The sequence below is a fragment of the Nematolebias whitei genome, chromosome 18 (genome assembly GCF_014905685.2).
Source record: "Nematolebias whitei isolate Nwh7 chromosome 18, NemWhi1, whole genome shotgun sequence".
NCBI lineage: Eukaryota > Metazoa > Chordata > Actinopteri > Cyprinodontiformes > Rivulidae > Nematolebias > Nematolebias whitei.
In genome coordinates, this window is record NC_056515.1 from 38713651 (window position 1) to 38739193 (window position 25543).

General features: G+C 40.2%; 1 protein-coding gene across 1 annotated transcript in view; it reads left to right on the top strand.

Moving 5' to 3' along the window:
• Window positions 1-25543, top strand: part of LOC119424915 (atrial natriuretic peptide receptor 2) — a 71726-nt gene that overhangs the window by 13409 nt on the left and 32774 nt on the right. Inside the window, exons 2-10 of the mRNA XM_037692434.1 lie at window positions 1445-1626; window positions 5786-5899; window positions 6231-6366; window positions 7657-7751; window positions 12071-12206; window positions 14021-14105; window positions 22633-22753; window positions 23610-23684; window positions 24541-24618. Of these exons, the coding sequence (XP_037548362.1) occupies window positions 1445-1626; window positions 5786-5899; window positions 6231-6366; window positions 7657-7751; window positions 12071-12206; window positions 14021-14105; window positions 22633-22753; window positions 23610-23684; window positions 24541-24618 (1022 nt within the window). The remainder of the gene's footprint in view (window positions 1-1444; window positions 1627-5785; window positions 5900-6230; window positions 6367-7656; window positions 7752-12070; window positions 12207-14020; window positions 14106-22632; window positions 22754-23609; window positions 23685-24540; window positions 24619-25543) is intronic.

Sequence of the window (25543 nt, forward strand, 5' to 3'; positions counted from 1 at the left end):
GGTTGAAAGAACAAGGTTGAAAGAACAAGGTTGAAAGAACAAGGTTGAAAGAACAAGGTTGGAAGAACAAGGTTGAAAGAACAAGGTTGGAAGAACAAGGTTGAAAAAAACAAGGTTGGACTAACAAGGTTGGAAGAACAAGGTTGAAAAAACAAGGTTGGACTAACAAGGTTGGAAGAACAAGTCGTGTCAAAAGTTTCAGGTTGATTTGTGCAACAAAAATCCTGAGGATCTGTGAGGATTACTACAACCCAAGAAGATTCTCTCCTAAATTTGTTTTGGAAATGGTCCAGGAGACGGGAGGAAAACTCCAGAGAGTTCAGGTCAGATCTTAAAACACGAGGACATGTCGACTAACTCGGCAGCACTTTGACATATACCATGCACACAAAAAAACAACAAATTTGTTTTTAATTCCTGACCCAAGCAGGAGGCTGTATGTGGCAGCATGTTCAGAGGCTGAAAGAAAAACGCTCCTCGGTTTGATTCCTACAGCTGCCCTCGAGCAACATGGGGAGGATCCAGCTGGTCAGAACCAAAACGTTACAAACTTCTGATTCAGAGTTCTGAGTCAACAATTAAATTTTAGCAAAAAAGAAAATATGGGGGGGGGGGGGAGAGAGACACACACAACTGTTTGTGGACATGTTCATTTAAAGACACAGTCAATTTTACAGATGGTGACCTAAAACATGGGGTGGTAGTAGCCGAGAAGAATCCCCAACACGCACTCTGAGCTCCGGCAAGTTGCACAAAATCTATCTTGAAAATTGTATTATTTCAACTAAACTCTGTCTGTCTGTTAGCAAAATATCTCATGATCCATTTGACAGATTTTGATTAAACTTTCAGGAGATAATCACTAATGTCCACCGATAACTGATCGATTATTTGAGCTAATCCTGTTTAAAATGGCTGCCACAGCCAACTGATTGTAGAAAACACAATGAAGCTATAAGTCAGTCAATTCTACAGATATTAAGTTAAAATTTAGTTTGGTAGTAGCCGAGAGTCGTACACAAAACACACTTTGAGCTCAAGGCATTACATGAAGTTTGGTTTTAAACTTTAATACTTTCTGCCTGTTAGCAAAATATCCAGGGAACCACTGGAGGGACTTGAATGAGACTTAATCACTGGATGCACCTCTAGAACTGATTAACATTTGGAGACAATCCAATCTAAGATGGCTGCCACAGCTAATAACACAGAACTGGCTATAACTCCGTTAATTTTACAGAGTGAGCTAAAATCTGATGTGGTAGTAGCTGTGAGTCATCTCTAAATCACACTCCGAGCACGATAACATAACGTTATTGTTGAGGTTGGACCAAAAACAGGCCACCAGCATCATCAGAGCAGTGTTGCTGCCTGAGCCTGGAGTAAGACCGACTTTGTTCAGACGGAGATAAAGCTCGTGTGCCTCTCGCTCTTCTGTTTGCAGTTATTTACATCTGCGGTCCCCTGGACACGTTCCTGAACATCATGAAGCTGTTCCAGAGCGAGATCCAGGACCCAGAAAACTACGCCATCTTCTATCTGGACGTGTTCGCGGAAAGCCTGACGGATCGCAAACCGTGGCAGAAGCCCAACTTGGACTGGCCCGACCCCATCGAGGTCTTCAAGGTCTGTGACGGCACTTTGTCTCAGATCCCTTTTATGCAGAGCTCAGTGAACGTTAGCCGAAGCTTTGATAACAGCTGAAGCTTTTATGTTAATGACAGACTTGCTTAAGACGAACACAGAAATTTCCATCAGTGTTTGCAGCGGTCCTGCAGTCCCAGAAGACCCGACCCCCCCACCCCCAACCACCCTGACCCCTTTAGGAAGTGAACTTCTTGTGCGGCGTTAACGAACGAGGGGATGTGCTTTAACAGGAAGACGTTCGGCTGCACAAATTAGTGCAGCGAGAAATAAGACGGTGGACGCTCACAGATGTGCTGTTCCACTAATTTATTTCCTTTAATGTCACACAGGCCTCTCTTAATTATCTTCATTAAATAAAGAAGACTGCATTTAGTACGTTATATTTTAGAGAGCTTTATGGTAATTTAAAGTGACGAGTACTTTTTAATCTGCTGTAGTGTCGAGTGTTTATGGTTGATGCTGCACTTTGACTTTTTTCATCCATTCAGCCTTTATTTATACAAGTTGGTCTCATTGAGCCTCGAGGACTCGTTTACAAGAGAGACCTGTTTTTAACAAAGAATGATGACAACAGTAGACAATCATAAAAGAAAGCGTATAAATTGAAAAAATAAATGGAAGAAAATGATATTAATTAATTCAACCTTTATTTACACAGGTTTAAAAATCCAAACACAAACTGCTACATTGTAAAATAGTGTAAAATACTAAAACCAGGAACATGTCTGCGTTGGTTTTTGCTGTGAACTTAGCAGATGTTGGAATATCGAGATATATATCGTACATTGCGATTTATCTGAAAAATATTGCAATATTAATTTTGGTTCATATCACCCAGCCCTGTATGTAAATAGTTTATTTTTTAGACATTTAGTAGAGTTACAGTTGTTTGTTGAGACTAAAACAACCAGAACAATTAAACTAAAGAGAAACTCGTGAAATGGCTTAATGCGCTTCACTCTAATTAATAAAATCCCAACAAAACAACATTTGTATTAAGGAGAACTCAGGTGAACAAAACAATAATCTGTATCTTCAGAATAATCCCAAACATGGTGGGTTTGTTTTCTTCAATCAGCATAATAAAATATAAATTAAACAAAGAAACATCCTTCCATGTTCATTGTTTAAACAGTCAGTCACGTACGGTGAAGGTCTAATTAGTATTGACTGCAGCTGAGGTTTTTGTTTTTCTTTGTACAGAAATAAAGATTTCAGACAAACAATGCATTTCACTGAGGACGACAAAGATAACGTTACTAACACTGATATATATTTTTACAGCTACGTTAGATTTATTGTTCTGGATAAAGTTTACAAGGCAATAGCCTATGCTAGGTTATCTAAACATTAGCTTGCTAACTTGAGAGGAAAGTAGCTCATGACAAGCAGGATGAAGAGAATTTATAATTGTTGATTTGTTTTACAGATCAGTTAAAATAAACTTACCAAGTTCTGTTCAGCAAAATATGCTACACAGTATTGTTCTCTGCTTCGGCTGTGCTGAAAGTGAAAGTGAAACTTAAGTGAACGGCCATGACTTGAAAGTAGTCTTCATGCGCCCTCTGCTGGATACATTATACAATTACACCTTTTTGCAAGTAAGGTCACGGCTTGTTCCCAGTGTTTATATCGGCGTGTAATGGGACAATTATCACCAATACCGATATGTCCCTAAACGCATATATCAGCCCAAAATATTGGCCCTACTGATATATTGGTAGCATGAAGGCTCAGTGGTTAACACGGTTGCCTCACAGCAAAAAGGTCCTGGGTTCAATCCTCGGCTGGACCTGGGGTCTTTCTGTGTGGAGTTTGCATGTTCTCTCCGTGCTGCGTGGGTTTTCTCCGGGTACTCCGGTTTCCTCCCACAGACTAAAATCATGCACGCTAGGCTGCCTCCAGGCCCAGGCCTCCCTTGCAAAAGACATCTGTGATCTCAATGGGATTTGCCTGGTTAAATAAAGGTTAATAAATAAATAAATATATATTTAAAACCACAAGGAGTTACTAATTAAAGACTGTTATTTCGCCATAATATTTTAACTGCTCCTAATCAAAGCATAGGAGCAACAAGTTTTCTTTAATTATACTCTGTATATAAAATACTGGCAGGCCCCAACAGGACTGGTCGTGTTAATCCGCTTCCTTTGGAGCAGTAATTGCTTGAGGAAGTCTGTGGTGACATTTTAATCACTGTTGTGACATGAAATAATATAACAGTTTTCAAGTCAAGAGCAGTCATGAAAGATTTCATACAAGTGCCAAAGGCTTGTTTATCAGGCTGCAGGTACGTCCTGTAGATAGGAGGATCAAGGTTCAGACCAGGTAAATATTTGCAGCGAAATACGTGGCTGGAACTAAAAGCAGTTTTTCTTTTACAATTAATTTAACGTTACTGAGTTTTGCAGTAGTAAAATCTTTTTCCTTGTCAATTGCATGCTGGTAACTTTGCTTTATGGCTTTAAGGGTTTAAAGTAATAAAGTGGCTAAAACTTTTGTTTTTGTATCCCCTTGAATGAGATCAATTGTTAACCCGTTTCTAAAGAACACAAATCTGAAACAAATGTATCGTTGCACCTTTAATATTTATTAGAGCAGCACGATATATTGGATATTTATCAATATTTCAATATCAATGTCACAAAGAATTTCAAAATAAGTTGCGGATCCAAAAATAAATTACATTTTGCAATCAAATGGACACCTATCTCCTCTATACGCCCATCGCTGACACATGGAAAGTGTTGAGAAACGTTTGATGATGAAACGTGAAATTATCGTATCACATATTGTCATGTCATATCGCATGTTTTTCTAATATTATGCAGCCTCAAATTTTATTACAGATTGTTAATTAGAGCACAAACTGAAAAATAAATCACAAGGTTTTCGTAATGTTGTCCTTAGGCTCCACCCACACCACTCTGAATACTTGTAAAAATGGAGTAAAACATATTTTTAAAACCATTTTTTTGGTGGATACATGTGGAGAACAGATACGGAGCTTTTCAAAAACGATAATGTACCGCCTGTTTTATGCATGCCCACTGTCTCTTTGTGTTTTAACACAAAAAAATTGGAGCCATTTTTACTGTTTTTATTTTATTTTATCAAGTCCATCTCATTTTATCTCCAAACATGTTGCCGTAAAACTTTAATTGTGTGATAAAATTGTTAATAACCGAGAGGAAACTGCAAACATTCTCAGGTAAAAAGAAAGAAAAGAGCTTTAGGTAAATCTCTAGCCAAGATAAGAATGTTTTGTTAATGTATTTTGATGTATTGTGATTTGGGACTGCACGATATTATCGGCATGGTATCGGTATCGGCTGATATTAGCAATAAAGTTAAACATCGGACATTCCATCAAAATAACTCACCGATTATATATAAGGTGCTGTTTTTGTATGACAACCCAATGACAACTTCAGCACCAACACAACGTTATGCCGTCACATGCGCCGTTGAGTTTAGATTTGTGAAAATTTACAAATTTGCACTGTTCGAGTGTTGTCGTTGTGTTAGAGAGTAAATGTCATGAATATATTTGACGTTAAGCATAATCCAAGTTCAAGTTTTACATCATTTTCAGCCCCTTTTTGGCATCTGCATTTGGTAGCAGACCAAACTGACAAAGACCATGCAGAATAATGTAGTGTTTTAATTCCATCCATACATCATCTTTACCCGCTTCTTCCATTTTGGGTCACGGGGGTCGCTGGTGCCCATGTCCAGCAATCACTGTGCGAGGGGCGGGGTACACCTGGACAGGTCGCAAGTCCATCGCAGGGCCAGGATTTTAGTTCCACAGCAGAGAAAGATATGAAGTTTCTCTAAGTAGGTCTAGGAAAAAAATATCGGTATTGGTTATCGGCCAAGTAAGTTTTAACATGGCATATCGGATATCAGCCAAAAATCCAATATGGTGCATCGCTAATTGTGATATCGCCACCTAGAGGTGTAGCAAGGATCTTTCAGTGATTTTGTTAGAACGTGCTGACTCAGAAAAAACATAAAGTCAGAACAAAACATTATTTAAAAGAAATGTAATTTAGAAGGAGCCAAGAGTGAGAATTTTGACTGTCCCACACTCGTGCCCGTCTTCGTGAACTCCTTTTTTTAATGCTCCCTTCAGTCTGTTTTCATCATAACGTACCATCCGCCGGATAACCCAGAGTACCGGGACTTTCAGAGGAAACTCCATGCGAGAGCTCAGAGGGATTTTGGCGTTCATTTGGAACCATCATTAGTAAGTAATAAATCCCTGAGAGTTCTGGACTGCATAACAACCTCTTTAAACTTTTATAACCTTTTCTACGTGGTAAAAAAAAAAAAAAAAAAGACCCACTGTGCTGTGTAAGTGTCTGTGCTCAGTGATAAAAGATGTTTACAGTGTTGTTAGAAACTGCTGCTTGGATTTTATCAACATTCATCTCAGATGTTTCTTATGTGAGAACAAAAACTGAAGATGCTTTAAATTTGTTGCATTTCGAACCCCTCGTTGAAGAGCGTTTATTAGTGCCTCTTTGTTGTGCAGAAACATTCCTGTTGGTTTAAAACATGTTTTTTTTATCTTTCAGATGGACTACATCGCTGGGAGTTTCTATGATGGATTTGTTCTGTACGCCATGGCCTTGGAGGAGACGTTGGCAGAGGGCGGGTCTCAAAACGACGGCATTAACATAACAATGAGAACACAGAACCGGCGTTTCTGGGGTGAGCAAACACCCGACGATTGTCACGCTAGTTTTAAACTGAGGTCGTCTTTTTAGCGTTTTTGGTGAAGCCTTGAAAATAACCTCGTTTGAGTCTACACGATATTAAAAGACCTCACCACATCTGTATCATTTTGTATCATTAATAGCCACTTTTACCTATTACATGACACAACGGCATGCCATACTACTCGATTGCCATCTAGCGGCTGAAAATGATAGTGTTCAATATTTTCAGTCAGAATGAATGAAAACGGTCATATCTCAGTCAAAATCTGGTTTATAAATATGGGAAAAATGCATAAATAAGTCGCTTCAGAGTATAAGTCGCAGGGCATGTAAATTATGGGAAAAAAAAGTGACTTATAGGGTGAGAAATACGATAATTGGAAATGCCGTCCAATTCCAGTGAACGTTGTGAGCCCGATAACTGGAAAAGTAAGTGAGGTTTTTGGTGTGTAGCTGCAGCTACGCTTAAGAAAGGTTGTTTTCAAAAACTGGCTGCCACGTCAAAACCAACTCTATCATTTGAGAAACTATGATTTGTAGTTTTTATATTGCCTAAAAGTATAGTTTCCTCAAACGACTGGGGTGGCTTGTGATTAATCTATTGGGGCCAAGGCCACCATTGTCCACCCCCTGGCTCCACCATTGCCTGCCAGGTGGTGGATAAAATTGTTCCCTCCACTCGCCAGGATCCATCACTCTACGCCGCCTCTGACAAGCCAAAATAAAAAAGCCTCCCTCTGTTCTCCACAGTGTAGCTCCTGCCCACTTGAATATAACAACAAAAACATTTAGGTTTACTTACATTCCCTGTTCAGTTCCAGTCCAGAAAAACACTCATCTCAAAAACTTCAAAGGTTCAACAGTCAAATCCGTCAGCGACGGGGGACATAAGCGTACCGCTTCAGCGATTACTTTCTACTAAACTGACTGACTCACAGTCCAGAGGTCAATGACATATTTACGTGAGCTCCTGCTTTCTATGGTGGCATGCAGTAGTAAATAAATAATCGGGTTAAGTTAAGTTACTCTAAGCGTCAAATTTAAATTTGCTGATGGATAAACAGCAATACGGCAGCGTTCCATGCAGGGAGCGGTGGTCCACTGAACTGGACAGCACCACTAAACCCAACAGTGGTACAGAAATCTGATGTAGAAGCTGAAAGTCATCCCCGACTTGTACTCTGAGCGCTAACAGCACAAGATCTTTGGCGGTGGGAGACAGAATGCAGATTTATTTGATTTATTTAGTCTTAAAGAGACCAAATGTGTCTGTTTTTTTCAGGAGTGACGGGATTAGTTACCACAGACGAAAAAAATGCGAGGAACATAGACGTCGACCTGTGGGCGATGACCAACCAGGAGACGGGCGAGTACGGGGTAAGTTGAGGTTTTACTTGTTAAAAATAAAGTTTGACTGCTCTTTTATAGCTCCCATTTATTTATTTATTTTTATTCTTGTTTTGTAAGATCTTTGATTGGCTTTAGTTTCAATAAATGGTAAAAAAAAATGTCCACTCATCAACTAGTCCGTCGCTTATCACGGGGGGATCTGTACCCTGAAACCCCACCATAAGTGAAAAACCACTAAGTAGGAATAGTAGTACAAGTGGTAAGTAGCAGTTTATTCTAGTATTCATATATATATATATATATATAAAGGCATTTTAAACCCTTCCCACACGCTTGCAATATTCTAAACAATGTTTCTAAACTCTAAACGCTCTAAAAGAACACAGCATGTCATGATTTCAGCTCCCTGCCTCCTCTGCTCTCAACCACCTGCAAGCGCTCTTGGCCACGCCCACTTCTCCACTCTGCACAGAGAACAGCTGATCAGCTGCAGGAGGAAGTTTATCCTGCAGTGTGGGCTACACAAGGGTGCAGGAGGTGCTAAATAATTTAAGATAATTTATTTTAGATAAAAATTCCATGCCGATCGTGCGGCTCATTCATCAATCAGCCAATTGTGTGTCATGTCCACTCTTATTTTGAAAAACCGCGATAGAGCGAGTCTGCGAAAAATGAACTGCGAAGTAGCGAGGGACTACTGTAATTCCAAATTCTGAATAATTGTTCTCTCTAACGACCTTTAACCTTTCCCTGACTGATCGGCAGCAACAGCTGCTTCTTTACAATCATTGCTGATTACTTTCCGCCCTGGTAATGTAGCAGCACACACCTGAATGTGTTGCCACAAAGCCACAGCGGAGGACATCAGCATTTAGGGGCCGCTGTGGTGTGGAGGTAGGGCAGTCAACTTGGGACCTGAAAGTCACAGGTTCAACTCCCTGCCATGCCCACATGATGTGTGAGCAAGACACCTAATCCCTAACTGCTCCCTGGGCGCTTACACATCTGCCCAAAACAGGTCTCTCTTGAAAATGAGTCCTCGTGACTCAATGAGACTAACGTGTATAAATAAAGGTTAAATAAAATAAAATGATGTTCAAGAGTTGTTGTCTTTCCACCTTGGCATTGTGGTAACACAAACCCAAATATTTGTTTCCAAACCTGCTTTTCTTTCTCCGATTGTTATTACTTTAAATATATTTGCTTAGTTCTACACTTTTAAGAGCAGCATTTTTTTTAAATTTTAGTAAAAAATAAATAAATGAACAAGATGGATGGATCGGAGCTGAAATCACATTGATGTTGGAAATAAATAAAAATAAGTCAAACAAATTGTTTGGATTCTCAGAAACGTCCTGGTTTCGTTGTAATTTTCCACTTCCAGTGAAGAAGCTGAACTGTTTCATGAACAAGAATAGTCTGAACAGGGTTTGGTTCCGACCACCTCAGTGGATTTTTGCCAATAAAATATTTGTTTTTAAACGTCACAAATGTTTTCGTTTAGTGATTTAAATGAGGGTGGTTTTGTTATCGTTACAGCAGTATTTCTAATTTATTTCAGTTCCAGTTATGAACGTTTAGCGACGTATTTACCTGTAATGACGGTGGCAGTTTCTTTTTTGTGTTTTTATCACTTGTTAGTTGATTGTGGTTTGAATCTACGGCGTTTTGTTTGTGAACCGGATGAAACCGGAGGAGCAGAGTTTGCTTTCTGTGCAGTTTCTCAGGGTCTCGACTTTAATGATAAGATGCGTAAAACCTCAAATTCCTCTTGAAAATATCTGCGAACTCTTCCAGCGTGTGTCATTATTCTCTCCGAGGTTTTAAAACCGTGTTACTGCATGTGACTTCAGCATGGACTTCACCGTGGTCCCCGGGGGCCGTGGGCAGGACTTCCTGGTCTCATTTCACCTGTTTTTAATCGGTCCTTTCATACTGACCCAAGTCCGGGTGAAAACATCACAGAAACTGTTTCAGCGTTCAGAGTATCAGCGGCAGTAAGCACGAACTGAAGGAAATTAAACCACTAATAATGAATTCATGGTAGATAGGGCTATTCAACTGGTGGCCCGGGGGCCAAATCAGGCCCACGGGTGAGCTCAGTTCGGCCCACCAATGGGTTCATTTTTAAATAAAACTAGATTTTAAACTGCAAAACAAACTTAATGAGAATAACTGCTGGATGTCCGGCTTCTGAGCTTTCAGTAACTGGATGAATAGCCCTGATTTAGATTTTTTATCTTATTTATAAACCGTCAACTTTTTTTGTTTTCATCCTCATCGATATGTGAAACCCATACAAAAAAGGTTATTTTCAAACCTTTTTAAAAAAAATTTGCATGTGGATTAGAGTTGGGAATGCAACAAACAACAAAAGTTTTGCTAAATATTTATTCAAACGTGGACAAGTCTCTAAGTCTCGGACGAGCTTTATGTGGCGAGCGATAATGAAACTTGTCCAGTTACCGTATTTTCCGCCGTACACGTCGCAGCGCCATTTAAGTTGCATCAATTCAAACATGTTTAATAAAGTGGGGAAGAAAAAAACAAATACGTCGCTTTGCCGTATAAGTCACATATATCGTGCGTCACTGCTGACGTGTCGCATTTGTTACGAGTCACTGCTGACAAACCGGAAATGTGTTCTGGTGTTGTGCCAAAAATCGATTGGCTGCCAAATGGCGTTCGCGGGAGCGTGCTCGGTAGGACTTTAACAAGAATTTAACAAGATTAACACTTTAAAACAATTATTTGTTTGCTCGAAATTATAGTAAAGGTGTGTCTCAGTTGAACTTTTCCTTAATAAATGCACTTTGACGGTCAAATCAGTTGCGTTTCACCTGGGCGGTGATTTGACGTTTGCTCCAGGAGTTCCAGAGCGAGACGAAGGTGGCTTAGTATGGCAAGCCAAGTGTCTCAATAATAGACACTTTTACCTATTAATGAGACATGTGGCTTGCCATATGAGTCAAGGGCCATCTAGTGGCTGAAAATGGTAGTGTTCAATAATTTCCATGTCAGAATGAATGAAATCGTCAGACATCAGCCAAAAATTGGATTATAAATATTGGAAACAGACGGACGTCGCTTCGCTGTATAAGTCGCAGACATTCTAATTTTTACATAAAACACAGCGAAAAATGCGGTAAGTTTATTATGACTACAATAAAACGCCAGAAGTTTGTTCTAAAGAGAAATAAATGTGCCGTTCATCACCGTTTCCTGTGATGGATGTCAGTAATCCTAATCCTGAAGCGTCTTCCGGCAGCGCCGTGCCCTGCCTCGGTTTTGGTGACCCCTGTCCGGCGTGACCGACCGCCTCCGAGGTTTACACAGAACACAACTTGTGAGAAGACGGGGAGAAAAACATACTAACTCCTCGGCTCGTTGGAAACAGAGGAGTCGTGTTTCACAGCTGGACGACAGATGTTGCTCGCAGATTAAATCTGTTCGGGATGTCGTCTTTGTAGATTATTACAAACCAGAAATGTCAGGGAAGCACCTGAATAAAACGTTAATAATAATGATTAATCACCGTTTGTGTTTTTTTATACTCATGTTCCAGTTTAGATATAGCAGTTTTTTTTTAATAATCTTAAAAATATTCCTCAAAGTTGCAGATTAGATACAGTTGCAGGCAGAAGTTTCCATCGATGCCACCTTTTATTTTTTAATGGTTTATTTGAAGCGTTCTTTTCCAGGAAGGACTGATTCTACAACAATCAACGTCAGTGATTTTGAAAAATTGGAACAAGTTAGAATTTATTGCAGATTCTCTCAAAAACTGCGACTCCACTAATGTTTGGTTACGTGGATCCTAACGAGCCGCACCTGGACCTTTTGTCTCGTCTGGGAGCTTCTGGAAGAACTCTGGCTGATACTCGATTTCTTGGTAGAATTAGTTAAGTTAATTTAAATTGGTTGCTTTAAACCCATTTTTTAAAGTATAAAATGATGGATGGGTTGAGGTCGGTACCTGACTGGGTCCAAGTTTTACCAAGTCCAGCAGCTGGTCTGAGGTGAAACTGAAGAATCTGGAGGTACCAAACCCCCAGCATGATGGTTCAGTGGTTTAGCCCAAGAAACATCTAATCACAACTGTGCAGTGTTGATCATACAAACTAGAAAATTTACGAAGTCATGTTAAACGTTTGGGTCAAGCCAAGTCCAAGTTCTTAGAACCAAAGGGTCCAGTTCTAAGGCCACCATACAACAACCCCGATATCCAACATCTGATTCATGCAAACTATGTTTTATATGTTTAGGCCACTGTTTTAGAAGAGAAGCAACATCAGCGGTGTCTCTTTAAAAAAGCTGTTTTATATTTGTTGCTTTGTTGGGTGCAGGTTGTGGCTTACTACAATGGAAGTGCCAAAGAGATCATTTGGTCCCAGACAGAGAAGATCCACTGGCCCAGTGGTGGTCCACCGCTAGATAATCCTCCTTGTGTCTTTTCCACAGACGACCCCTCCTGCAACGACGGTAAGTTTGAATAAACAAAACGTAACGAGAGAAATTGCATTTCCTGTGAAAATGCAGTGTGAAACTTATTGCAGAATAGCTTGATGAAAAACAGCCGAAATCAGCTAAACACATTGAAATGGAAGAACAAGCCTAAGTTAGCAGAAGCAAACAGAAAAAACACATTTGCTGAATTAGGTTTAAATTAGCAGTAATGAGCACAAAATTTAGGAAATTATCTATAAATGGTGACATTAGTAAAATTAGCTAAAAAGTAGCTGAAAAAGCATTAAGCTTAAACAACCAAAAGGAAGTGGATGAAACTGAAAAGACCTAAAAAAAAATGTGGAATTAGATGAAAAAGCTAAATTTAGCACATAAACAGCTAAACAGTAGCTAAAATAGCAGAAAAAGCTGAAACTAACAGAAATAAACTGAAAGGAGCATAACAAGCTGAAATTAGCATAAATAATTTAATTAGACTGGATGTAGCAGAAATTACCACAAAAAATTCAATTTATCTGAAAACAGCTGAAATTAGCTAAAAATGCTAAAAAGCTAACTGAAAAAGTAGAACGAGCTTAAATTAGCAGAAAAAAGCAGAAAGAACATGTTTGCCCAATTAGGTTGAAAAAAGCTGAAATTAGCAACAACAACAAAAACCAGCTGAAAAGTAGCTAAAATGGCAGAAAGAAGCTTCAATTACAAGAAGGAAGTGGAGAGAGCACATTTTTCCAGAATTAGGCTGAAAAAGTTTAAATGAGTGCAAAAAATGTGAAATTAGCTGAAAAAGCTAAAATTACTATAAAAACAGCTAAATAGTAGCTAAAATAGCAGAAAAAGCTGAGACTTGCAGAAATGAGCTGAAAGGAGCAGAGCAAGCTGAAATTAGCAGCAAGAAGTTAGAAGAAGCACAAACTGTTGTAGTTAGCAGAAAGAATCTGAAAGGAGCACAAAACAGCTGAAAGTAGCTGAAAAAAAGTTAAAACTTGTACAAGGAAGCCGAAAGAAGCTGAAGCAGAACAAAATTAAATGAGCAGTAAAATGTTGTAAACAGATCTAAACATTTAAAGGATGGAAAATGAGCTCGATTCATTTTCTGAGGGAAAAAAAAAAGGCTAAATATTTTTTTAAAAAGCTAAAGTTGCACCCATACCAAGAGTCAAAGCAGGATTTTCCTGAAAGAGCTGAAAGTTTTGATTCATGATTTGTTGAAACAGCACAAAAAACGTACAGAAGAAAAATGGATGACAACAGCGTGAAAGCTTCATTAGCGTTCAGTTTATTAATCCCGTTCCTAACGCCAGCGTCGACTCTTCAGAGCTCTTTGCTCACTTTGTGTTTTTGGCCTTGATGGGGATGAATTATGGTTTACAGTGAAATAAGTCAATTACCACAGAAAACAGGAAGGACGCTTCACTTGGACTGAAGTATGTTGTGCAAAATAAGAAGCGAGCTGTGTGTCCTTTCTCTGCGCGAGTGCGGGTCACATTTCTGCAAAGATTCAGCTGTTTTCTCTTTAGAGTTCATGTTTTATGACTCTCCAAAGATGAACCACACCTAAATTCTGCTCATAGTTAACCCGCTATAAAATATAGATTATGATCATAAATCTCTTGCCAGATTAATAAATTAAAGCACTTTCTGGTGCTGGTTGTGTTGCAGTTACAATCATTTCATCCAGTGAGTCACAGCCAGACTCGATCGTGGTTTTAAATGTTCGTCAGGAATGTTGGAGATGAGCGGTTGTGGTGTTTGGTGCAGCTGAAGCTCTGACTTTGGACACGTGTTGATTCTACAAACAAAATAATCCAGTTTTTTTTGTTCGTTTCCAGGTCAGCTGCCAGTTCTGGGAATCGTAGCGGTCGGCTCCGGCTTGGCGCTCATCATTTTTGGGATCTCCAGTTTCCTCATTTACAGGTGAGTTCGATGCCGTTTAGATCCGTCTGTGCTGCTTTTAGCTCCATTACATCTCACTCGAAAGAGAAGCAGGTATTTTTATGATTCGTGCAGCTATATTTTGGTGTGGTATTTATACGGTTGTTGCTACAGCAACAGCTCAGCAGGTGACGGCGTTAGGGCAGCGAAGTGTTGAAGCTGTCAGCTGAGCCTGGCCCCAAAAACTGCCACTCTGAGTTCAGGATCATTAGTACTTTAAATAACGTTTTTATTATTTGCACTACATCTTATTTGAAAAGCATGTGTCTGTTTGCAGGCTTATTGATTAATAAACAATTATATTTTAAGATGTGACGCAAAAAGAAGCATAATTTTAAAGCTAAACCCAACAAAGACCAGACTTGATGCTCCTGTCCATTCTAGCTCAGGGTGTCGGATCCTGGTGCATGGAGGGAGCAGTTTAATCCACCTCCAGGTGCAGAGGTGGAGTCAGGGGGTGGCCAATGGTGGTCTTGGACCACCATAGATTAATCTTTGGTCACCCCAATCATTTGAGTAAACTATACTTTAACCAACATAAAAACTAGAAAGCATAGTTTCTTTAAATGATAGAGATGGTCAGTTGGCAGTGGCCATCTTGGATTTTGACGTGGCAACACAATTTTCGATAGGGACCTTTCTTAGCCTAGCTGCAGCCACACACCAAAATGGAAGTCGGTCCCTCACTTATTTTCAAAGTTATCTAAACGCATAAAACAGACAGTTTCCAGTTTCCCTCTTCGCTCCATGACGGGGGATTAAAAAGGTTCTCAGCAGACATGGCAGCAGAGCCACCACTGAAGTCCAGAACTTACAAGGCTTGGTTTTGGGTTTTGTTGATAGTAGTCTTGCAGCGCTAGTGTCTATTTTGCTGGAATTAGTCATTAGATTGTCAATCTGGTCAGATCCATCCATTATCTTCCGCTTATTCCAAAGTCTGGTCTCGGGGGCAGCAGCTTGAGCAGGGAGGCCCAGACATCTCTTTCCACAGCCACCTCTTCCAGCTCTTCTGGGAGGATTCCAAGGTGTTCCCAGAACCTAGTCTCAGCGTGTCCTGGGTCTTCTCTGGGGTCTCCTCCCAGTCAGACATGCTTGAACCACCTCCCTAGGGAGGGGTCCAGGAAGCATCCTTACCAGAGTTCATGACCAGAGGTGAGGGGAGGAACGTAGACTGACCAGTAAACTGAGAGCTTTGCCTTACAGCTCAGCTCCCTATTCACCACCATGGACTGGAACAGAGTCCACAATACTGCAGACGCTGCACCAATCCATCTGTCAATCTCACACTCCATTCTTCCCTCATTCGTGAACAAAACCCCGAGACACTTGAACTCCTGCACTGGAGGCAGAACCTCACCCTCGACCTGAAGAGAACAATCCACCTTTTCTGACTGAGGACCATGGCCTCAGACTTGGAGGTGCTGGTTCTCATCTCAGCCTCTTCACACTCGGCTGTGAGAGCTGAAGATCACGGCACGATGACGCCAACAGGACCACATCATCTGCAAAGAGCAGAGATGGAATCCTGAGGACTCCCTCCCCAATCTGGTCAAAAATAAATTCTATTTCTCCAACCTGAGGGTTTTCATCGTTCATAATCTTACGCCCTAAACAACCTGAACTATCGCTTCAAGATGCTTACTGACCTTTTTTATTAGAAGAGTTGAACAAAAACCGGACAACATCAGCCTCAGACATCAACATTAACTGTTGGAGATCCTCCAGACTGTGTTTGCACTGTGTCCAACTCTCAGCAGGTTAAATTAGAATAAAAAAAGTGTGGAACAACATTACATAATTATGTTGTTTAGTTAAGCGTTGGAGCAGTATGACTGCTGCCCCAAGCTGCTTACTTCATATGTATTTTGAAAGAAACAGCCTGCTGTTTTAATGGATTTAACTCCGTGCTTCAGCTGTAAAAACAAACTGAAATTAAATTGTTGCAGATTCCCAAGTGGCCCTGTCTTTATGTCGTAGCATTAAGCCTGATTTAATTACACCGGAGGTAAATCATGCATGCTCCAAGTAATTAAGCTCCTGCGAGAGTTTTTTAAACCCTTGTTAATGTCATGAGTAATATCTGCGAGAAACGAAAGGAAATTAATGTTTCTACTTTTTCCCCTCTTTCATTACTTCTTCCAAGGTTTTTCTTAAAAACTTAATGCTATTCTGAACCTTTAAGATGCGCTGAATAATGCGCGACTGCGCTGCTAACAAATCACGCCGGTAATCTGAATACTAATCTAATACTGCCCATTGACACAAACGAGTGTTAATCACCAGCCAATCAGAATGGATTTTGATCAGAGGAGTGGCGGAAGAAAGACGGAGGAGCAGCTTTCCACCTGAGGTAATTTTACTAAACCCCAGTTAATTATGCCAAAAACAAATAATTAACTAACAGATTAATTAGATGCGGGGGGGGGGGGGGGGGGTGAACTCAATTCTCGATAAATTAGCTTCTCCTCTGTTTATGTTTTTAGATCACAGTTCAACAAGCGCTTCAAGGTTTCCAAACTAGATAGCTAGTTTTCCTGAGCTCTGGTCTGGTAAGTTTATTTTCTTGGAGTCTTTTTAAAAGAAAGAAATTAGGATCTAAGTGCAACATTAATGGTAAGAAGTAGGCCTGTCACGATAACAAAATTTTGCTGGACGATTAATTGTCTGAAATGATTGTGATAAATGATAATATTGTTTGAAATTTAACAATAATTAGTAATTATTGTCAAATTTAAGAAGAAATGTCGGTTAATTTTTCTGTGTAGTATCATTTTTGACCACTGGATGGCAGTAGAAGACTGTTTGAACCGAAGGATGGATAGCAAGAGAGCGAGCAGCGTGTCTCTTTAAGAAAAATGGGATGGAGGCCCATTGACGTGACATGGGCTGTCTCTTTCCTTATTTTTGGGTTAGCAAAATGGCGGACGCAGGGTGTGGTTTGAGCTCTTTAGCATTTGTCACACAAAGCTTTTAATAAAAATTAAAAAAAAATCAGTAAAGTTCTCAGCTTCTTTTTGCAGAGAAAAACAACTTTTTACACGAAGGCACGGGTTTCAACTGTGAATTTTGGAGCTTTGACAAGACGGAGGTTTTGTCCAGAGGTCGGCCTGTTAGCTTAGCTTAGCTTCTCAGCGTAGCAGCTTTTAACAATCCAAAAACATGATTTTGGTTAAAACAGATTTAAAAAGAGAAAGGGGGGGGGGGTCGGTGAAGAGCACTGGAGTTGAGACTTTTGTCATCCAGTGTCTTCAGTAGAAAGAGACACGAAGACACGATAAAGCCAATAAATGAAAATTATCTACCTCATTTTCATTTATCAATGGATTAATTGATTTATTGTTTATTGCGACAGGCCTATAAGAAGTGTCTGTTTCTGTTATGGGAATTTAACATGGGCAACTGTGATGCGTTTGTGGTCCTGGCCCACATTTTGGAACTTTCAGCTCTATATTTAGCTTCTTCTACAAACACAACTTTAAGCCGATTCGCTCAGACTCAAAGACGACATCCTGTTTTTTTTATTTAATCCTGAAGCGACTTCATGCCTCTCGATTACTTTAAACCGTGAATTGAAACCTTCAGACAGAATTTGAGCTTCTTCTTTTTCTGTTTTAAATTGGAAGCTAACAGATCACTTCCTGTTTTTGCAGACAGCAGCGGGGGCTTTCATGATGATGGACTGAGAGGTGGACGGCGGGGCTTTAAACAGCCGCCTTAAAGATCAGCCAGCTGCTTTTTATTTTCAGAACTTGACCTACAAAAACACCACTAAAACAATTCAAGTGTTTTCTTAACCACTGTCTGTAGTTTCTCAGAGCAGAAGATAAGCTTCTCAAACTCAAAGTGCAATTTACACAACTGGGAGATTCATGTTTATCTCTTATATTTTCGATAAGAAAGAAAATGATTATAATTCCTGAGTGTATGTTGTGCTGCGTTCATGCTTTCCTCAAATGAATAAACTGTTTATTCAGATGAAACATTTGATTCATGGGAGAATGGAAGTTGATGTGATTTACAGATGCAGCCGTGGGAGGAGAAAGTCCACCCTGCAGGGTTTAATATCAGGTCGTAATAAAACTGGTCTGGTTTTTAAAAGGTCCTAAAAGTTATTTAAATCTTACCTGAAGTAAATACAAACAGATTCCACCTGATCCGTGCTACTTCTACAGGATTTTAGAGGTTCAGGATGAGCTGCTGATTAACTGAGCTCTAGAAGAGCAGGAGTTTTTGCTGCTCTGGAGCCTACAGGTGTGCGTTAGCACAACGCCAAGATGGAAAGACATCAGCAAAGAAACGGTTGCTGCCCATCACTCTGGGAAAGGTCAAAGGTCATTTGCAGACTCCATCGTTCCACACAGACAAAGATTGTTTAAAAGTGGAAAACATTTAAAATAGATGCCAGTTTTCCCAGGAGTGCCAGCGAATTCACCCCAAAGGTCAGACCCTGCAATGCTCAGAGAAATGAGCTCCCTCTCAGACTCTACAGGCCCCAGCTAGCAGGTTAAAGGTTAAAGGTCAAAGGTCACGGCCTTTTCTCTCTCAAATCAACATGGCAGCATGACTTAATTTTGAAAGGTTTCATCTGAAAGAACCAAAAGACTTCTGGAACAAATCCAGAGAAAAGTGCCGATTTTTACCCATAATGCAAAGCGACACAGCTGGAAAAAGCTAAACACAACATATCAGCACAAACAGCTCCTCCCAGCTGTCAGCACGGTGGTGGAGGGCTGATGGTTTGGGCTCCTGTCAGTCACTGAGTGGACCATGACCTCTGTAGACCAAAAGGTTCTGGAGTCAGATGTGAGTCCATCTGTCCAACAGCTGAAGCTTGAACCAAACTGGGTCCAACAGCAGCTGATCTACAACAGAACGGGTCAGAATGATCAGAATCAGGGTGCTGCAGCGGTCCAGTCAGGCTGTGGTGGGACCTTCAAAGAGCTGAGCAGAAACCTCAATAAACCGAAGCAGCGCTGGAAAGAAGAGTGGGCCAGAATCCCTCCACAACCACGTGAGACAAACGGAAAACCACAGAGGGTTCTGCTGCAGAAGGTTCTACAAGCTGCTGGACCAGGGATCAGACACTGTTCTTAATAAAGAACGGCACAGTAGAGTCCGTGGTTTTGTCCTTTTGAAATTGGACTGTAATCGTTTCAGAACCTGGAAGACACCAGATTGTATTTCTTTGTTATTATTTTTATATCTCATGATGTGTAAACCCCGAGTGGACGATTGTTCCCCACGGCTGCAGCTCATGTGACATGAGGTGTATTTTATATAACAATATGAAAATATCGCCAAACGAATGGTTGATTATAGAAATAATCTTTTGAAATAAAAAGTACTGCCACTGTAAAATGTACACGATAGTATATGTGAATATGAGATTTAATAAAAGAGAACTTGTTTATGGAAATATTTGCCTCTTTGTTCTGTTTTGATTTGGTAACTTTTCTTTAATTATAAGTGACCAATTAGCATCAAAGAGTCATTAATGTTTTCAATGTTATTTTCTTGAAAAAATGTAAAATAAAAATAGAAAAAGGACCGAGTTACTTAAAATTTTAAAGATCTTAAGCCCAGAGAACAGCACAAGTACCTATTTAAGACAATTATGTGTTTGTAGAATATAAATAACCTAAAACTGAAATAAAGTATTTGACATGTTATAAAGCGAAGGCATGTTGAACTTCAGACTCGAGCATCTGGACTGTCTGCTGCTCCGGGTTGGTTTTGGAGCGGCGGGAGTGTGAGGTGATGTTGAGCAGAGCTGTTTTAATGGAGGGGGGTTGGTCCAGCAGGAAGGTATTCACAAACGGGACTCGTGAAACAATAGGCCCAGTGTGGAGCCCCACACTTTACCCCTCCGGCTGCCAGAAGTCTCAAGCAAGGCTCCTTAAATAGAAAAGTACCTCTGCTTTATTTGGTGGTGTTGGACGGGGCTGGGAGGCTTTAACGTCCCCCAAAATGCTTGCAAACTTCAGCATATTGTTTTTGTTTGACTTGTAAAGTTTTGCTGGTGACATAGTGGCAAAAAAAAAAAAAAAAAAAAATTAAAAATGAAGCTGCGTTTGGGGCCAACTTGGCTGGAACGGGCTAAAACATGGCGATATGCAAGCGCCGTCATAATTTCCTGCAGCCATCTGGAAGTGTTTTACACCTTTCAGATTGCCTTGGAATGCTCGGGCCCTTCGTGTTTTCTAAGTTCTAAACCAACAATGAACCTCCTACCTCCGTACCAAGAATGAAAAAAAAAAAAAAACTACCAGCAAATAAAAAAATGTGTGCAAATCATTGAAACGTCAAGCAACAGCAGCTTCTGTGAGACTTGTCCCAGATGTGATGATTTGCTGGAATGCCTCTTCTCTGCAGACCGATGCTCATAAATAGTTCCCAGACGAGCGGATGAATTACCCCGGTTAGGGTTTTTTGTCGTTGTGGATCAGTTCCCAGTTTCTTATCCACTGATAAGAGACAAAAATGAGCAAAACTAGTGAGTTATGGACGCACCAATTGAAGTGTGTATCATATTCTGGTCTGTTGCTGTCATGCAGCTCCCACTTGATTTACAGCACATCACAGCTGGAGCTTTTCACCATTCCTTCAGTCTGCAGGGTCCCTCCTTCATCGTGTGATTGTTCCAGCCACGTCCGCTGGTTCTGATTAGCTTGAAACTTAACAAACCTATGAACCAGTAAGAGCAGGCGGCACAATTTCAGTGGGTAAAAAGGACACTCGTTCCATCCCTTCATTTTACAGACATAAAACACCAGTAGGTACAAGACGTCGTGCTTATCGTATGACAGCGTCGTATAGTCGTGTCACTTAGGGCGATGTAGTTGGCGACTCAAAATTGCAGAAAAACTGAGAAATCGGATTAATTTTCTGTTTCCATTTGACTGAACTCTGAAGCCACGAGGCTGCGTTCTGAGCCGAGCCTATTTCTGTGTGCAGAACTGTACTATTGGCTGCGCACATTATTTTGTCGCCCGCCTCGGCTCGCTTTGTACCTACTTCTCTCGTTTATCGCGGGGATCTGTAACCTGAAGCCTCGCAATAAGTGAAAAACCGCGAAGTAGGAATAGCAGTACAAGTAGTAAGTAGTAGTTTATTTTAGTACTTGTTTATATATATATATTTTTTTAATTTTCTTGATGGGATGTACTGAAATGGAATTTCCCTTTGGGATCAATAAAGTAAATTGATTGATTGATATATTAAGGCATTTTAAACCCTTCCCACACTCTTGCAATATTCTAAACAATGTTTCTAAATGCTGTAAAAGAGCACAGCATGTCATGATTCCAGCTCCCTGCCTCCAGCTGCACTCTCGGCCACGCCCACTTCACCATGCTCACTGCTCAGCTGATCTCCATGCAGAGCGGAGATCAGCTGATATTCAGTTACAAAAATTAAATCAAACGATAGCTACTGTGTGTTGTGTAAGGACACACGTTTTCACAATAAACTGAATTTAAATAAAAGCCATTGCTGAATATTTTCGATCATTTTAACTGTTTTGCATGTCTACGTCAGTTACGTTATTCTAACTTTTACAGTTGTTTAAATGAAAACTAAACTTGGAAATGGTTTTACACAACAAGCAGTGGCAGCCATCGAATGGAAGGATTAAAGGAAAGGCATGTAACAACTACTGCCATCTAGTGGTCAAGTTACAGAAGGCAGACAAATGTTGGTACGTTCATCTATCGTTTGACAAAAAAACTTGGCAGCACACTTGGTTTTTATTTTACTTTATATCTATAAAAAAAAATTGAAGAAATTTATTACGCAGGGTGTTTGGCATTTCCCGTCACACTTTTGTGATTAGCTTGATCAACTCTCCAGGATACTTAAGCTTTAAGTAAAAGTTTTAAAAGATGTCCTCCAGTTTTGCCATTTTCATCAACCTCTACAATAAGAAATCTATCCTGAGTCACAGAAGACACAAGTGTCAATAAATGCTGTTTATTGATACTTGTGTCTTCTAGGTTAAATCCAAGATATTAAACCCCCCCAAAATATAAATATTTACTACATAAAAGACATAATTTTAATGTAAATTAAAGATTTTGTTCCATATTTCATGAATTTTCTTGTTCTGAAAGAGTTTTTTTTAGTTTTCAAGAACATTTTCCACGTTAAACTTGTAGCAGAAGAGCGTGTGCAGGAGTCAGATTAAACTGTTAGGATCAACACGGCGAGCGCAACATGCTGTAATCAGATCCAGACTGATCTCTTAAGGACCGGATGGAGATCAAACATCTCCAAGCAAATGGAGCAAATCTGTTCTCTGTTTGAGGTGATTTGGGAGATTTAATCCGTGTTGCTTCACACTCAAAACAAAACTGAATCTGCAGTTCATCTTACATTTTGACTCGTTTGTTTTTATTCCAACAAGCTAAACCGAAGCTGATTTGTGAGAAAGTTCTGTTCGTTGCGCCGCCCTGTCCATGTTGATGCCTTCACCGTGTTTTTATTTATTTAATGTTTTTTTTACATTTGACAGGAAACTGAAGCTGGAGAAGGAGCTGGCTGGAATGCTGTGGAGGATTCGGTGGGAGGACCTTCAGTTCGAGAGCCCTAATAAATACCACAAACGAGCGGGGAGTCGGTTGACCCTCTCACAGGTAAACGGCGTTTTGATTAACGTGATAAAAGGAGAACCGTGATACGACGCGTACAGACGAGGAGCTTTGTTCTGTCTTTTGTTCAGACACTGTTGCCTGAGGTTGGAAGCCTTCATTCATAGGGGATTAATCATCAGGCTGGAGATGCCTCTGCTGTAAAATTAGGCCCTCCAGGAATCCACAGTGATAATCAGATCTGTCTGAAGTTCAGAGCTTCAACGTGTTTACACACTGCGAGCTGTGCATTAAAACGTGGCTGGTTGTTTTTCTTAGAAACAAACAAACAAAACAAAAAAAAGCTGCAGCTCTGAGAGAGTTTCTAATCCTTTGAGAGTTTTCACATTCCTGAAAGCTTCTCCAGCGGTTCCTTAAGGTGGCTGGGCTTAGCGCAGCAGACGTGTATTAAAGCCGTGGTTAAAAAGATCTCTCGTCTGGGCCTCGCTCCCTGCAGTCAGCTGTGCAATGCCTCCTCGAGGTCCTCCGGTATCAGGTTCTGTCGTCTGGGGGCTTCGGATCGGGCTCCAACTCACACACCTTTCTCATTACTTTGCTCTTCGGTCCGGTTTCTGCATCCGTGTGTGGAAAATACAACGTTTTATTTTTTTTCCAAACCTTGTGTAATTTTCCAACGTGCCATGTGTTGCCAAAATTTACATTTTCCACAAACGTGCAGCTGACTGCTCGTTTTTAATCACTCTTTACGCACACGACGTTCAATCTTTAACCAGACTCAGAAAACGTGTTTACACGTCGTCAAATATGAGCATTTTATTAGGAATTCACGTTGCAACAAAGCGCAACGACTAACCTAAACTCATTAACGGACATGTTTTCTTCTCACTTTACGTCTTCTCAGAGAGGCTCCAGCTACGGCTCCCTGATAACTGCCCATGGAAAATATCAACTGTTTGCAAAAACCGGCTATTTTAAGGTAAGGCTTAGTGAGTTCTGACATTTCCAACTCCTGCACACTCCTTTCCCGCCCACACACACACGAGCACAGAGAAAGCCGAAGAGCTGGAGAGGCGAGAGGAAGAGAGTGTGTGGGCGAATTTAGGTAGCTGGTTTTAATGCGAGCTGCAGAATGCGTCATTTATTTATTTATTTATTCTTCCCTTCTCTGGTTCTAAACTGCCGTCTTGTAGTCTAGACGTTACCGTCAAATTGCTGCTGCTAATTTATCTGTGTAGAACGTGACAAAAAGAACTTGATTTTAAACCGTTTGAAGTAGAATCACGCGTTTTATATAAATGCAAGATGAATTTTCCACCCTGGAGGTGCGGGTACGATTCTCGGACACGACACGGACGAGAGGTGATTGAATCCTGAGCACAAGTGAGATTATGTAACAGCTGTGAAAACCTGTGAATTCTGTAAAATAGGCCTTTTTATTCTGCAACAAACTGTCACACCCATCGTCTGCTCTGAACTGTGCACCTTTAAATAAAAGTTAAACGTTTTATAAGGACTAGGACAGTAGAGAACTGTGATTAAAAACTCAAACAACTGTGCCTAATAATTATAGCGACTGTATATTTTAACTAGAAGGTCACGTCTGTGTCTTGGAGAAGTTCCTTTGTTAGCAGCTCCTCACGCAGCAAACACAAACCCCTCTCCCTCTGCAGCGATGGAAATAGGCTCCAAATGCACCTGTAGGCTTAACTGCTCTCCTTCCTGAATGCTGCCTCCTTTATCGCTTCTTTTTGGTGCTTGTTATAGCGAGTGTTGCGCTTGTTGTTTCCTTGCCTTCCATTAAATTGGTGTTGCTGTTTTCATGATGCACGCAGGGGAACCTGGTGGCCATCAAGCACGTCAACAAGAAGAGGATCGAGCTGACGCGGCAAGTTTTGATGGAGCTCAAACATGTAAGTTTTTTGACAAGACAAAGTTTTTATTTGTGTTTTTTTGTTTTGCAGAACATATTTGTTTAATTTCCCCTTGTTTTGTTGTTGTGTTTCTGTTTGAGCTTTAAAAAATGCAATACTAATACAAATTTAACGAGCTGAGTTAGATTCTTATGATAGTTTTCTGTAAATAAAACATATATTTTTTTATACAATTTTTGCGTTCCCTATCTCAGTGGCTCCCAACCCTGGTCCCTGAGGAACACCATCCTGCATGTTTTAGTTGTTCCTCTGCTCCAACACACCTGATTTGAGGTGCGAATGACAATAAAGAAACTCTGACTCTGACTCTGACTCTGATTTGATTGAAAGGGTGATTAACAAGCTTCTGCCAAACTTAAGGAAGTACCGGTAATTAAACCACTGAGTCAGGTGTGTTGGAGCAGAGAAACAACTAAAACATGCAGGACGGAGTTCCTCAAGGACCATGGTTGGGAACCACTGCGAAGAATAGCAAATAAAACATTATAAAATCTGCTTTTCCATACCATTTTTCTGTAAGAACATTTCATAAACTAGATTTTAGTTACCTTTGTATTTGTGGATATTATGTTGTTAACCACTTTTATATTTACAAAGCATTTTGTCATATTTTGATTCAATGTTTTGATTTTAGTTTTAATTTTTTATAGTTTTTTTTTTTTTGTTATTGTAGCGTCATATTAAAGAAGTGCTGAGTATTTGGCTACCATTGCTAGTTTAGATTAGCATGATATGAGCAAAGCCAGCTAGTTGCTAGCTCACTGAGCTAAAATCATATTACCATCGCAAAGAGATTAGTTGCTAACTCACTTTGCTAATCCCATATTAGAATAGCTGCTATCTTATTGTGCTATATCTAACGTAGCAAGTGAGTTAGCTGCTATCTTATTGTGCTATATCTAAC